Consider the following 14426-nt stretch of genomic DNA (forward strand, 5'->3'; position numbering starts at 1 on the left):
TAATCTGTCAAGAGTGTCAGTGGAATTGCTGGGGGGCTTGAGCACCTGACACATAAGGGAGAGACCTTCATGAATAAGGAAGGTATGGAAAAAACTCATGTGACCTTCTTTATACAAGAAGATGAAAGAGACAAAATTATTTTTGTGTGACAGGAAAATAAAGCTTAAAATAGTTCTCTACCTGAAAATCCTCAGTTTTCATAGGGCTGTTTTTTCCCTGGTTTTGTTTGCTTGTTTTTTCTGTTTTTTGTTTTCCCTTTTCTTTCTTTTTCTCTGACATAAGGCATTCTGGTCAGTCAGAATTCTCATACATCTTTGGAATGAACAACACTGAGAAGCACTGGCCTGTGTACATCAAAATCCAAAAATATGTTCTCCCAGTGCATCTTAAAACCATGTGTAAAGGAAAGAGTGGCTCTCCCAAAAGCACCACATTCCTGCAGGACTAGATGCAGTGGGCTGTGGGAAAGAAGGCAGCTGCTATTCCCTCTATACTTTCTTCTCCGCCTTTTGCAGGACAGCATTTCAGTTTTCAGTGCAGTTTTATAGTATGAACCTTAGCCCATGTGAGACCTCAGAAGGTACAAAGTTAAAACAGAAGTTGCTTCTCCTACGACTGACTGTGCAAAGTGTTATTCTTCTGCTACTGTACAGGTAAATAAAACAGCATGAAGAAATGAATGCTAGAACATTAAAAAAAAATGTGCCATTAATAGCATTTTGAAACAATTTCAATCTGATCTAAGGCAGCTGAGGGACCTGGTAAAAGTTGCATTTGGTGGTCATCAGAAATTTATGCTGATATATATTTCCATGAAGGTATGGGGTGTTTGGTTTTGGGGGGAGGGGAGGGAGGAGTTTACATTATTTGGCAACAACCCTGGAGTATTCATTGGGGAAAAAAATGTGGCTCAGCATTGAGCAACAGTTAACACTCAAAATTTTTCCTCCAAATATTATTTCACTGTGGATAATTTTACAATGATTATTTCACTCCCCACTGATAGCTTATTATTATTTGTGCATAATTTCAGAGCTGCATTCTCAGTTTCTAACAGAATTTTGCACTGGTCTCTGTTCTGCTACAGAACAAATAGAGCCACATTTTAGCCTTTTGGGTTTTTTTTCATATGAGGTCTCTAAATTCCAGGGCCTCCTTATTTCAATGAAATATTCAGTACAGAAGCATTCAAACTCATTTTGATTTCAGATACAACACTATTTTTACAAATGTGAATATGATGCATGATAGAAGTGGAGGGAATACAGTGCAATGGTATTTGAAGATTTTTACAGTATCATTTCTTAACAGAAAAGTAACACAGAAGTGTTCCTCAGTGTGCTAATGCAGAATAGGAGAAATGGAAATCCTGTTTTGTCAGTTGTCTCTAACACAGCATCGCTCCCCTTGGCATAGGTCATAAGAGGTCTTTATGGACCAGGACTATCCCATGCCTCATACTGATATTAGTTCACTATGTGTGAAGCAAAAAATTGTTGGGTCCTTTCCACAGGAATGTTGTACTGCACTTTTTATCCATTCTACTTTTTCTTTCTATCACCTTTCAAATAATATTTTTTCACAGAATTCCAAATGTCCCAGTGGAAATCTGTTCTTGATTGTTTTTCTTCCAGTTACTTTACTTACCCTTTCTCTAGGCCAAATCTCTTCTAAGAATTTATTTTTCCCCTTAATCATTTCATTGCAAAGGCTTACTGACTTAACTTGGTGCTAAGCTGATGTGATGAGTAGCATGAAATGCAGTCAAAATGGGATAACAATGCTGGGATACTGAGATGCTGGAAGAAATGGGGTGAATAATTTATTATTTCTACTGTCAATAAAGGGTCAATGTTCAAGGAATTAGAGTGCTGATAGAGTGCCAGCTTCCGGATAAGAAATAAAACAAAAGCCCTGACCCAAACCTGCTTGTGGTTATTAAAGTTTCCATGGCTCTGTTCCAATACTAACATACAAATTTGAAATCCTGACAAAATTCAAATTAACTTATTTACATTCTGCCTCCCCATATTTCCTATTATTGTATAACACATTCTTGTTACTTAATTGCCATGTAATGTCCTGTGATGTTAAGCAGGTGCTGCTGCTGTTTTGTATTTGGGAACATGGTCTAAATGTAGTATAAATGTGTAGTTTAATTAATCATCTGTATCTTATTATTTTTTATATTGTTCATCTTTGTTCAGGCTAATACCATTGTAGCATTATCTTCCTAAATTTATTTACATTCGTTTTTAACACACAGTCAGCCACAGGACAAAAATCCCCCATGGTATATGCATACAATGATAGACTAAAATTCCTTAAGACTTTTGAGGTATAGAGATCATAGAATCATACAATCAGTCAGGTTTGGAAGGGACCACAAGGATCATCTAGTTCCAACCCCCCTGCCATGGGCAGGGACACTCCACACTAGATCAGGCTGGCCAGAGCCTCAGCCAGCCTGGGCTTAAACACCTCCAGGGATGGGCCCTCAACCGCCTCCCTGGACAACCCATTCCAGGGCTTCATCACTCTCAGGGTGAAGAACTTCTTCCTCATGTCCAGTCTGAATCTCCCCACCTCCAGCTTCATTCCATTCCCCCTAGTCTTATCACTACCTGATATCCTAAGAAGTCCCTCCCTAGCCTTCTTGTAGACCCCTTCAGATGCTGGAAGGCCACAATAAGGTCACCTTGGAGCCTTCTTTTCTCCAGACTGAACAGCCCCAACTCTTTCAGTCTGTCCTCATAGGAGAGGTGCTCCAGCCCTCTGATCATCCTTGTGGCCCTTCTCTGGACATGTTCCAGCACCTCCACATCCCTCTTGTAATAGGGGCTCCAGAACTGGACGCAGATAAAAATAACACAGAAAATAGTCACATACTCATTTTCATAGAAAATGTATCCTTCTATGATTTAATCATCTCCTAAATTCTACAATTTAATCAAATAACTAAACCAAGAATTTAACTGCAAATAAATAGTTAAAATTAGAAAACAGTTCATGTTTCAAGTGACCCTGGTCTTGCTTCTGTCTGCTGGGAAGATCATCTAAGCAGAACTTGGCATTCTGGGACTTTTTAAGTTCTCCTAGTTGGCTCAGTAAGCAAAAAGAGGCCAGCACACATCACATAGTGGTTGCTGACCAAACCAAGACAGAAAACTGTAAGGAGAGAAATCTTAAAGTATGTTCTTTCCAATATACAAGTGCAAAATCCTTAGAGTAGATTTGAAAAAAAACTAATAATAGGAGAAATTGAAGAGTCCAAGGTAAACTATAAATGACAAAAAACTGCAGTCAGTTCTGTTTAACAGCACAGACACCTCTCCAAGTATCTTTTGACTTTAATAGACAATATAAACTCATAATTCTCTTTTTGCACACACCAAAACTCAGCTAAGGAGCTCATGCCTGATCATATAATATATGCTGTGTAATTGTCCAAAGGCACTCAAACTGTAGGCATGAGTTTGCCTAAAACTGGCAGTTCCAGAACTCAAACACAGTGCAACATTGGCTGCTTTTCATTTTCCAGCGTCACCAGATTTTTTTCTTTTTATCCTGCAAGGGAAACTGGGTTATACTGCTTTCCCAAAACACAGGATATTCAGTTTGTATATCACAAGCAGGTAGAAATTGCATCTACCAAAGCCTGGGAAAATGGTTAGCAATTGCCGACACTAAATGCACCGATGTGCTGGCTGGTGACAGCAAAGCTGCACTGAGCTGTGTAGCTGCTGAGGTCCTTTTGTCGATTGGACCTGTTTAGACTATGAGATCTCTGGGCAGGAACTTTTAAATCACCATTAAAAAAAAAAATTATTGTCTTCATATCTGAAGATGACAGTGAAGGAAGGGGAAGATGACCAAGATTTTATTTTTTGTTATTTTGCAAAAGAACAAGAAAAAAAAGGACCAAATACATTGTGAAGAGGAGAATCCATTTATTTTTCAGTTCTGATGTTATGAGTAAGTCGTGTTCTACCTTTACTGTAGGTTTTGACAGATGGCTTAGAAGTGACTATAAACTTTCTTGTTCCTTTAAAAAAAGGAAAATAAAAATAGATTCAGGATCAGCGAGTTAAAATTCTGCTAGCATGTGTTTAAGGATGAATTTAACCAAATTCCTTCTCAGCAAGAGTAACACTAAGTGAACTCCATGCTACATCTCCCTAAATGTGTATTCTCCACTTGTGCTTTCAAAACCAGTCTGGATGCCTGATGAGACACGAATTTTCAAGGCTAAAAGAGCATTTGTAAATTTAAATGCTACATAGGGTTTCTTTACGATGAAGAACCACATGCAACCATTAAAATGTTGAGTGGTCTCATGTAACAGAGTCCATTGTGCTGCCTGCCAGTAAGCCTTACACAACTTTGCTTTTAAAAATAAAAGAACTGAGGTTGTAATATTTATGATTCCTTAAATCAACAACTGAACAGAAAAAGATTGGTCCTGAGAAATTTCCTATCCTATCACCCTGAAATTTCACAAGGGCACAAACCATTCTATCGCTTATTAGTAAACCTAGTACCTAAAGGCTCCAGTTAGGTATTAGAGGACAGTGGTAAGAGGCATTGTATGTGTGCAAGGCAAATCTTCCCTAAGGGACTAGAATGCAGTATTTTTTAAAAAAATGGTAATTTCTTGAAATAGCTTTAGAGCCATGGAGGAGTATTGCTAACTTTGGCCTAGATCCTGCAATGAAAAAGTGTGTTGTGAGTCTCTGTTGAGTCAGAGAAGGCAAAGAACATGCTCTTTTTGTAAAAGCCCATAAAAAATGGAAGTTGTTGTCACAAATTCGAATTTTTTTGCTCACTTTCAGGAAACAAAAGCAGGGAGGTTTGCAGCTTATGCTGAAAAACCCACCCTAAGAGTTACTAATCATCTCACAAAAATACTATTGAGAATGTTCCAAAGCCACAGAGTGCCAAAGACAACACAAGTAGAGACGAAATCTTCTCATTGACCTGGATGATGAAACATCCTTTGACTAATGATCAAACTATTGACTTAGGTCACATCCACAGCATTGTCTGAGTTTTCTGAAAGTAAGCTCATTGCAAGGACCCTCCACTGATGGCAGTGACTGCTCTGCACAGAGTGGGCTGAGGGACGGTTCTTTCTCGGTCTACCTTTAGTCTAACCTTCGCCCATTGCCTGACACCTTTACCACTACCACAGGTGTGAACAGCCCTTTGCACACACGAAACTCACAAGCTGCTGCAAACATGGGTATTTTAAAAACAAGATTCCCGACCACGTAATTGTTGTAGCTCCTGGTTTCCCAGTCTGTGCCTAGGCTGCTTGCACCCGCTTTGCACCGAGGCTCGGCCTTTGCGCATCTGCACGGTTTTTCCTTAGTTACAGGACACCCAAAGCGGGCTGAAGGCTCCGCTGTTCGGCACAGGTAGCATCCGCATAGGAAACTCCCCGGGGCCACGACTGCCGGCGGGACGTGGGGGCGGCCCCACACCCCGGTAGGGGTGTCCTGCACCCGGCGAGCGGGGGGAGGAGAGGGGAGCCCACTGCGCGCTGCGAGGTCCGCCCAGTGCCACTGCTGCACGGGCTCCTGCAGGAAAGGAGCGGCGGCACCTCCGAGAAGGAAGAGGAGGAAGGGTGGTGGTGGGGTGTCTCCTCCAAGCGAAGCCGGCCAAAGCGGGAGGCGCGGCGCGGCGGGGCGGGGTGGGCGCAGGAGGCGTGGAGGGACCGCGGCACTCCGCGGCGCGGCGCGTGCCATGCGTGGCGCGGCGGCTGGCGCTCGGTCGCTGGCTCAGCATGCGCGGGCTCTGCTGCCGCCGCCTGCTCTGCCTGCTGGCCGCCCTGCTGGGGCTGTGCGGGGGCAGCAGGAACTGCCCCGACCTCATCGTGGACCGCTGCCTCTGCGCCGCCGAGCGCTCCAAGGGCCCCGGCCGCCCGGCCCTCCGCATCAAAGTAGTCTGCACCGGCGGAGACTTGGTGGAAACTTTGCAGCCCGCCGTGCTGCCCAACCGCACCGTGTCCCTGTGAGTACGGCCCGCGGGGCAGCGCGCACCTGGGGGCGGTCGCTCCGCGCTCCTCTCCGCGGGCGCGGGGCGGGGGTGCCCTGAAGGGAGGACAGAAGGCGAGGGGTGCGGGGAGAACTCGCAGCCGTGTGCGCGGGGGGACCGCTCGGCGCGGCTGTGCCCACTGCTGCTGCAGGAGCGGGCAGAACCGCTCCGCGCTCATTACAATCCTGTCCCGGCTGTTCAAAAGTATGTGAGAGCTTGGTTTTGTGTTTTGTTCTCAGTTTGGAAAGTCTTGCTGGCGTTTTGGTCGAGCTAGGGAAGCTGAGCTTACCCTGCTGTAAATTGCATGCTGCTATGTGTGGTGGTTTGGAAAATGTCAGTGCTAGCAGGACGGATGGAGCTCGCTGGTGCACCTTTCTGCCAGCGACGGGATAGGCTCGAACTATCCGGGCAATAAACGAATGGTATCTATAATGGTAAACTGCCATCTGGACTTGTGTGTGTCTGTTTTTTCCCCTTCCCTTTCGTCTTCTCTAAATAAAGTTTGCACCTTGATGACTCCTTTTTAAAAACAAGACTTTGTGTACAACCATTTGAAGTGACCCCTCTCCAGTACTGTGTCAAGTTGTCTGGTAATTGACAATGACTCAGTTTGATGTATCACCTTTTTTGTTTGTTTGTTTTTCCCCTAAGTGACATGGGAATAGGTTAGGATGTTTTTGTTGCCTGTTGCACTTAAGTGCACTTGAATAAACGGTATGTCTTGTAAGTAGTAGAACTTTTTGTAACTCTATCATCAAGCGTAGGTGAAAGTAATGCCCCTGTAATGGACCCTGGCAGTAATAGCTCTATGACATTTACCCTTTAGATCGTGCATATATCAACAGATCTTTTACTGTTAATTTCAGTTCTGTTGACAATTCCTGCTGTGAACATCTCCACTGTTCACTGCCTTTTCTTTAAATCAACACTTTTAGGAGACAACTGGTAAAGACAGTAATTTGTAACATCTGGGGAGCTTGCGCTTGTAAATGTACAGATGTTCTGTGTATGCTTCAGTTTTAGCTGTAGCTGTTGAGTGACTCATTCAGCATTCAGCTAATCAGCATCATTTGGGAAACTTTTGCTTGTTAGTATATAATAACTACAGTTATTACTAAGTTTTAATGGGCTGGTTTAGAGTAAAATTCTTGCATGAACATGAATTCTGACCTATGTGATAAATTCACTACTACTTTTGTAGTTTATATAACTGGCAATACAGTAATAGTTTGTGCTCCCCCCCAGAGTAGAAAATGTTGACATTTTAGGCAGGCAAAACCACTTTTTTCCCCTCATTGATTCAAGATCTGTAGAAACTCTTAGCATGTCTGCAAAACTTCTATGTAAGCATGGATCTATGGAGTCTTATTTAGAGGTGTGTTTTTTTTTTTGGTGGCTTTTTTTCATAAAGAATCTTTGCTTTTGATGAGGTAAGTACCAGCAGATGAATCCAGCTGACCATAAGATCAGCATAAGTATGTATTCACTGTAATGAAATCAAATTGAATTGGAAACAGAAGTGAGAAAATCTGAATGGGAGAGGTGGTGCATTTGAAGTGGTAGGTGGGAGGATTTGCTCATGTGATTTCAGGCACCAGTAGCAAAACTGATACTTACCACCTTAAACATACACATTTGGGATAATGTTTGCTCATACTCATTAAAAAAGTACTACGTAAGGATTTTTTTTAAACTTAATTACAAATAGCCTTTGATCTGAGAACTGATTAGCTGTCCTTACTTGATATAAAACATACAAACACTGTTTTTTGTTGTATTTCGCTTGGACAAGTACAGTACCATGTATCATCTAAACATCTCTTTCCTCATACAGTATGCTTTCCCAGCTTTTTTTATCTTCTTAATAAGTAAATTTAAGGCTACATTTTGAAGGTAAAGTGGAAAATAAGTTTAAAATCTGTGTTAGAGACACAATAATTTATGGTAGCTGGATGATTTGATTGCATATGTCAAAAGTTTTCCAGGAGAAAGTGTTGCTTTTGATGAATCTGTGAGATTTGACTAGCTGCAGAAAATAATGATTAATAGCTCAAACATTATCTTTCTTGTGTTTGTTTTTTTAGCTGCTTGGAAGACTTGAGCAAAAGAGAATGTTGTGGTAGACACTTCCTCCTTCCATCCAGTTTTATGGGCCCACAGAGAGAAAGAGAGCATTAACATGTGGAATATAATCTCTTGGATTGTTTTATCAATTAATAAGCACAGAGGTGAATAGAGAAAAGTATATTTAGATGCAGTAACACCATAATGAAACAATGTAACAAACAATTTGGGGAGGTTTGGAGCAGATTAATCTTTTCACTTATTTATTTATTATATAGGGATGTTGTTTTCCTAGTGCTGCTTTGTTTTGGAAGGGAAGGTGGAAGCCAAACTCTACTAACCATTCTGAGAAGATGACAGAGGAATTACCTTTGCTGTATCTCTTAAGCCATTAAGAGAGGAAGCTGTGGATGTGTAACATTTCATTTACATGCTAGGTAGTGTTGCTTATCAGCAAATATAAGAAGTTATGACTTGTTATGTGGTTGTTTTTTTTTTTCACTCAAGTGGCCGTGGAATTTGTCTAAGTTTGACAATTTAGGCTCTTTATGACATGCATGTACTACAGGCATTGCATCTGAAAATAGTTTTGACACAGTCCCACACAGTAACTACAAACTGGTGTGAAGTCACTGAAAAAATGCTTATTCGTGATAGGTTTGGACCAGTTATTTCTAGCTTGAGAGGTGTGGACGTTTTCTCTGGAATTGTATGAACAGTAGAGCTATTCAAGGACTGTCTGAATGCTCCCAGTAATAAACAATCACACTAAAACTAAAAAGATAAACTGATAAAGTAACTATCCCCTCTTTATATTAAAAACACCAACACAAAGAGAATGTACTCTGTTTCACTGACTTTAATATTTTACTGGTTTGGAAACATTTTGAAGTGCTTAATGTACCTTCATAAAGTATTTGCATTTATCTTGAAGGAATTCTGGCCCGTGGTGATTTGCAAGATGTATTTCTGTACCTTGTACATTCGGGCAGAGGTGGAGTATGGAAGTTAGTCTTCCTCCTTCCCCCACTTTTTTTTCCCCAATGAAGAATATATCTATTGAGTCCCTAATTTATGGGATCCACTCACTGCTTTGCTCTCATGGAAGTGAAGATCCAAAAAGTAGAATTCATGTCCTTTCAGGATAAGAACTTTTTTTTTTTTTCAGTTTAGACTTTATGGCTGAATACTTTTGAATTCTTATATTGAATCAATATTTTGTATTTTTCAGTCATGTGATTGAGTTGCTAAAGTGTAACTGTAAAGAAAAAGATTACTTGAAGTTTTATTTCTCTTCCATGCTAACAGAAACTGTAGTTGTTAACTTACTTGCTGCAATTTGGGCTGCATAGAATGCAGCAGTAAAAATTGTATTGCTGCATTTTGCAACGTGAAAGTCTTAGAATTTGAAACTTCAGGATAAGATTCTGTTACGAGTTGTTTCATATAAACTGGCCAATATATTGGTCAATTACTTGCTTTCTATACATCTTCTGTCAAGTGGTGTTAAAAAGTTTACCCTTTTAGTCTGAGTTCTCATTTCAAAGCTTACCTTGATATCACTGCGCAGGATATGCTTTGAAGTTACAAATACACTCAGTTTTTGAGAGTAGCATCACAATTCTTCTTGTTTCCTCTCTCAATTCAAAAGGACGTACAATGTTTATGGTGAAAGTTGTCTTTTTTACAAATTTCCCTCAGAGATCCATCTATGGAAATCTGTTGGTTTAGCTATCATGATAGAAATGAAGAAAATTTAAGGTAATGTATGGCTCTTAGCAATTCTATGTCATATAGAACTCTTTCTATTTCTATATCTATACATTTCTTCAGACTTTGAGTTGGAGGTTGTTGCAGATTCCTCAGATTCTCCATTTCAGAGAGAGACTACATGACTCCCTCAGCGGTAATCCATAGCCATAATACATACATAGGGGTTTTCATCTTCAAAGCACTTTAAAACATTAAGTAGTCTTCTCAATGCAGCATTCCCTTGCTTCTCTCTGTCCCAGAACTGCTTTTATGTCACATTCATTTATGTCATGTCTACTGGAATTTATTCAAAGTTATTATACTACTAAATTTGTTTCATGTCCAGTCTTGTCTTTACACTCCTATATTCAGTTTAGGATGTATCAGTATGGTTCATTTAATATAAGCATCATGCTTTAAAAATAGATCACAAAAATGTTCTTTATGTCCCCAAGAGTTTGAAGCTAGCCAAAGGAAACAAAGCAAGACTTGAGGAAATGATAAACAAAAAATATTATTCAATAATTTTATTTCTGCATCTTAAAACTATCTTTATCTTTACTGACATGAGATCTCACATAGCTCTGCTAATTTGTAAATAACAGTGTTATTAGAGAAGACATGCAAATTCTTATTATAAAGGTTTTCACAAACATTTTCACCTTGGTTGGCTTCCTGTGTGCGCTTAAAAGTGGAAGAATAAAACCCAGGTTTCCTGCTCCATTATTTATGTGTGTATACATATTTATACATGCTTTCTCCAAAACTCTTTTAAAAAGCCAGCCTGTTGTGAAAGAAACTCCTCTAACGTAAAGCATAAAATACACATAAGACTTGGAAGGTCTGGGACAGACTGTTGGGGAGAGCAAAATAAAAAGAAGAGGAAAAAAAGTAGAGATGAAAAGTTTTTAGACAGTTTAATCTTTCTTGATATTTCGTGTTACCGATTCAGCTAGAGTGGCCACAAAATACCATAACTGAAAATAGTTTGATTTTCTTTCTGTTATATCTGATGAAGGAACATCTACATCTGCATTCTCTTGTCTATTTATCAGTGGTGAAGTATTACCATCACTTCAAAATTATGACTTCCTTTGGATGAAACTGGAAATTTTAACATGAGATGGGGTGTGTGTGTAAAAATTCTCTTAAGGAAGGTAGAACTCTGCAAATAATGCCCAAAATACAATAAAGGCAGCTCTACTAGTTACCAGCTTAACCTTTTAAGGTTACATGAATCATGCTGAAGTTTCTTTCTCTCATTACTGCTGCATGAGTTGCTGCCCCTCAGGACCAAGGTACTGTCAGCCTGTAAAGTGAACTGTTATTTAAAGGTTTGATTTCCTCCCCCGCCTCTTCCCTCCCCCCCCCCGCCCCTTTTCATCTTCATGAAGGCATACCGAAACATTTTCTCAAAAGTACATTTTTCTTTCCTTGTCCCTATCTAAATATTCAGACAGTATTATAAGATGTAGAGCAAAGAGAAGGGGTGTGATGGAGTGATGGGGAGAGAGGTGAAGAAGGGGAAAGGACTTTCTTAAGCCAGCTCTGAATAAACAAGAGGGAAACGGTGTGAAGAATGTTATTACAATGGAGGACTAAAGGTTTAATGTTATAGACATTCTACTTGTTCAGCATCTTCAGAGGTTTTAAAATCACAAATCTTATTTGCTTAATGCTGTACAACAACAGGGTCATACTGACTTCTGTGACTCCAAGCTCTTTCATTCCTTTGCCATTAACACAGGGCTAGAAACTTTCTGGGTGGAAACAGCCAGAGTAACACTGCTTTCTTGTGCAAAATTTCTCCTCTTCTGGGACCCTCTGTCATCACAAGTTTTGTTGCTGTTGGATCCAACCATGTTTCAGATCATCCATCCCTGCTTTCCTCACTGCTGTTGTATTAAAAAAAAAATAGGGTCAAGCAAAGATGGCATAAATCTGTAAGTTAAAGGGCAGAGTATCTTTATTGGGGCAATGGTTCTGCTCTTAAAGACTTTGTTCATGCATGTCTGAAAGTCAGAGCTTTGTGACAATTTGATTTTCAGTACTTAATACTTGTGCATTTTTAATATTTTCAAGGATCACTATGGTGTTTGACTTGGACTTTTTGCGGAAAAATTGCATGTTGATTTCTAAGCTTCCTCGCTGTCCATCCTCCTGATAAAATATCCAAACCCTCACAGCAGTAAAAGCGTACAAAACATGAAAAGATTGGGTATGCGCTTCTCTAATCAACTGTGATTAACTTTGATCAGTCACACATTGGCTCTCTAGTTCTGGACTTCCCAAATATAATTTGGCTAAAAACTCTGCATTATTTACGATATTAAATCCCTCCCCCAACCCGCATTTACTTTGGCAATTATGTAACACAGGGAACACACAGTTTAGGCTTGGTTCTTATTTTTGTGGCAACGTGCCATTCTTCACCCTTCTCTTAAAATCGGTTCCAACTGTTTTCATGTCTGGGACTGATTTGGGAGTACTGTGAAGGTACAGTTGTATGAAAGCTCTGCTTTTGCAGCTTCCATAATAGCCTTACAGACTTGTTGACAGTTTCTTTTCTGTACTCAGTTGCATATAATCTTATCTGAACAGCAGAATGTCAAATGTATAAACTGTTCTGCCAATGAAGTAAGCACACAATGGCTTATGGGTGTTATGCTCACAGACCTATAAATCATTGTGAAAAACTGAGATTTGTTCCTAGATAGTACAGAATTTAGATTTGCTGATTGCTATGCATAAATAAGTAAATTATTTTAAACTTGTATTTTAAGCTTTCTGTTGGTGAGTGGCTGCCTCCTTAAATGGCTATTCATCAAAACTCATGAAGGTATAAAGGCACTGGCATGCAGTTTCAGCATATGGGCTGTAGACTTTGTATAACACAAGCCCAAGTTTAATGGATTTTCTACGTTATTGAGGTATCATTATGGTTTTCAAGTAACCTTGTAAGGTGAGGTCACTAAATTCCAGATTATGGACATTAACGGTTCTCTGTGTTTATTGAGGAATTACTTTGATTTCTTCCTTGTAATAGCAATCAAGACAATGTCTCTCCATGATACTCTTCTCCTAATGTTATGGGAGAGAATGTCCCAGAAAATGCATGTTTTATAGACAAAAGCATAACTTAGGAGGATAAAGATTTTGTGTATACTGTAACTTGAGAAGAGAACAAACTACATCATAGAATGGGTGACAAAGTTAAAACTAGTAGTAAACAAGTCAGACCTGGAAAAATTGCAGAGAAAACATAGATTTAATGAACTAATGGAACACTTAATATTACTATATATTAGTAGTTCCCTGACAACAGTTATTTTGATACCTGCATTACAAATTAACACGCATGGTATCTGTTTCTTTGAGAGCAGAGGGGTGTAAGAAGAGCATAACCTGTTTGTGCGCAACTTTATTAATACAGTATGCTTTATAGAAATTTCAGAGGGAGTATAGTGAAATGTTAGGAAAAGTTCCTGTAATGGAATATGCTAACAACATACAGCAACAGGAAACCTACCAGCATTTAAGTGAGGGGGGAAGAAAAATACAAGTTATTAGCAATGTTGAGGAATGAAATTTACCAGCACTCCTAAGTAACTGAATTTTTACACATGTCCTAAGAAAAATGCTTGCTTTTGTTCGTCTTCCATGGGCCATGCTCTGTGCTCAGACCAATCTGCCATTTTTCCAGAACATTTTAATTCTACACTTTGATGATTATTGGTGGTGTTGCCATTATTATATCAATGCTTCTTATTTTTTTTTTCCTTCTCATCTGCGTATTATTTTCATTCAGTGCTTACATATGTTGCACACTTTACTGCAAATGCATTTCTAAGAGAGTTAAAAACCTATCCCTCTCAGCTCTGCTTTTGGTCCTCTGGCATGTTCTGGTTCTCTTCCAGCCTCTGTACTTTTACTGCTGTGTGCTGCAGCCTCTGCTTTCAACTCATGGTTTCCACCACTTTGTTACTCTTACATGACTTTCTAGTTCCTTCTTTTCTAAAACCGTCCATTACATCTTCATCACCTTTGATCCTTGACTCATTTTATTCTCTTCTGAACTTGCTGAGTAGAACTGAAATGAGTGAGGATATGGGTCCTCAGAGAGATCTGAATTAAGTCCTGGAGTTCAGTGATGCCTGGAATTGGGGCCAGGCAGATGGACTTGATTCTATTACACAACTTAAAAGCAAGAAAGATGTTTGAATTGCTAACTCTGCCTGCTTAGAGTTCATCATCAGAACTGCAGCCAGTGGAGTAGAGAAGAATTCTGCATGTGGTCGTGTTGAGCAGTAACTTTATATTGGCCCAGCAAACGTTGCCGATGATCAAAGGAAACAGTTCCAATAATCAGAGATTTTTTTTTTCCATCTCCCGCATTGTGTGTTGTTTAGAATAGAAAAAGAAAAGCTTGATTTCCAGTTTTCTCTACACCTGTGTTGTAACATTCAAACAATATTGCAACTGTCCTTCCAAGTCTGCAAAATGTGTATAAAGCAAATAATTACAGTGATAAAGATGAATGTGTGCTGTTATTCTCATTGCAGTTCTGGAGCCA

The 14426-nt window shown here is 39.7% G+C and overlaps 1 protein-coding gene across 2 annotated transcripts in view; it reads left to right on the forward strand.

Moving 5' to 3' along the window:
* Positions 1–5721: 5721 nt before the first annotated feature.
* Positions 5722–14426, forward strand: part of LOC137441799 (adhesion G protein-coupled receptor A3-like) — a 257730-nt gene continuing 249025 nt past the window's right edge. The window contains exon 1 of one of the 2 annotated variants that reach the window (XM_068139605.1): positions 5722–6013. In XM_068139605.1, coding sequence (XP_067995706.1) covers positions 5787–6013 — 227 coding nt within the window. In that variant the 5' untranslated portion in view covers positions 5722–5786. The remainder of the gene's footprint in view (positions 6014–14426) is intronic. The other variant, XM_068139606.1, reaches the window with a different exon arrangement.

This window comes from Melanerpes formicivorus, unplaced genomic scaffold (assembly GCF_026170545.1).
Source record: "Melanerpes formicivorus ecotype bairdi unplaced genomic scaffold, bMelFor1.0.p_v2 SCAF_6, whole genome shotgun sequence".
In the NCBI taxonomy this organism is placed as follows: domain Eukaryota; kingdom Metazoa; phylum Chordata; class Aves; order Piciformes; family Picidae; genus Melanerpes; species Melanerpes formicivorus.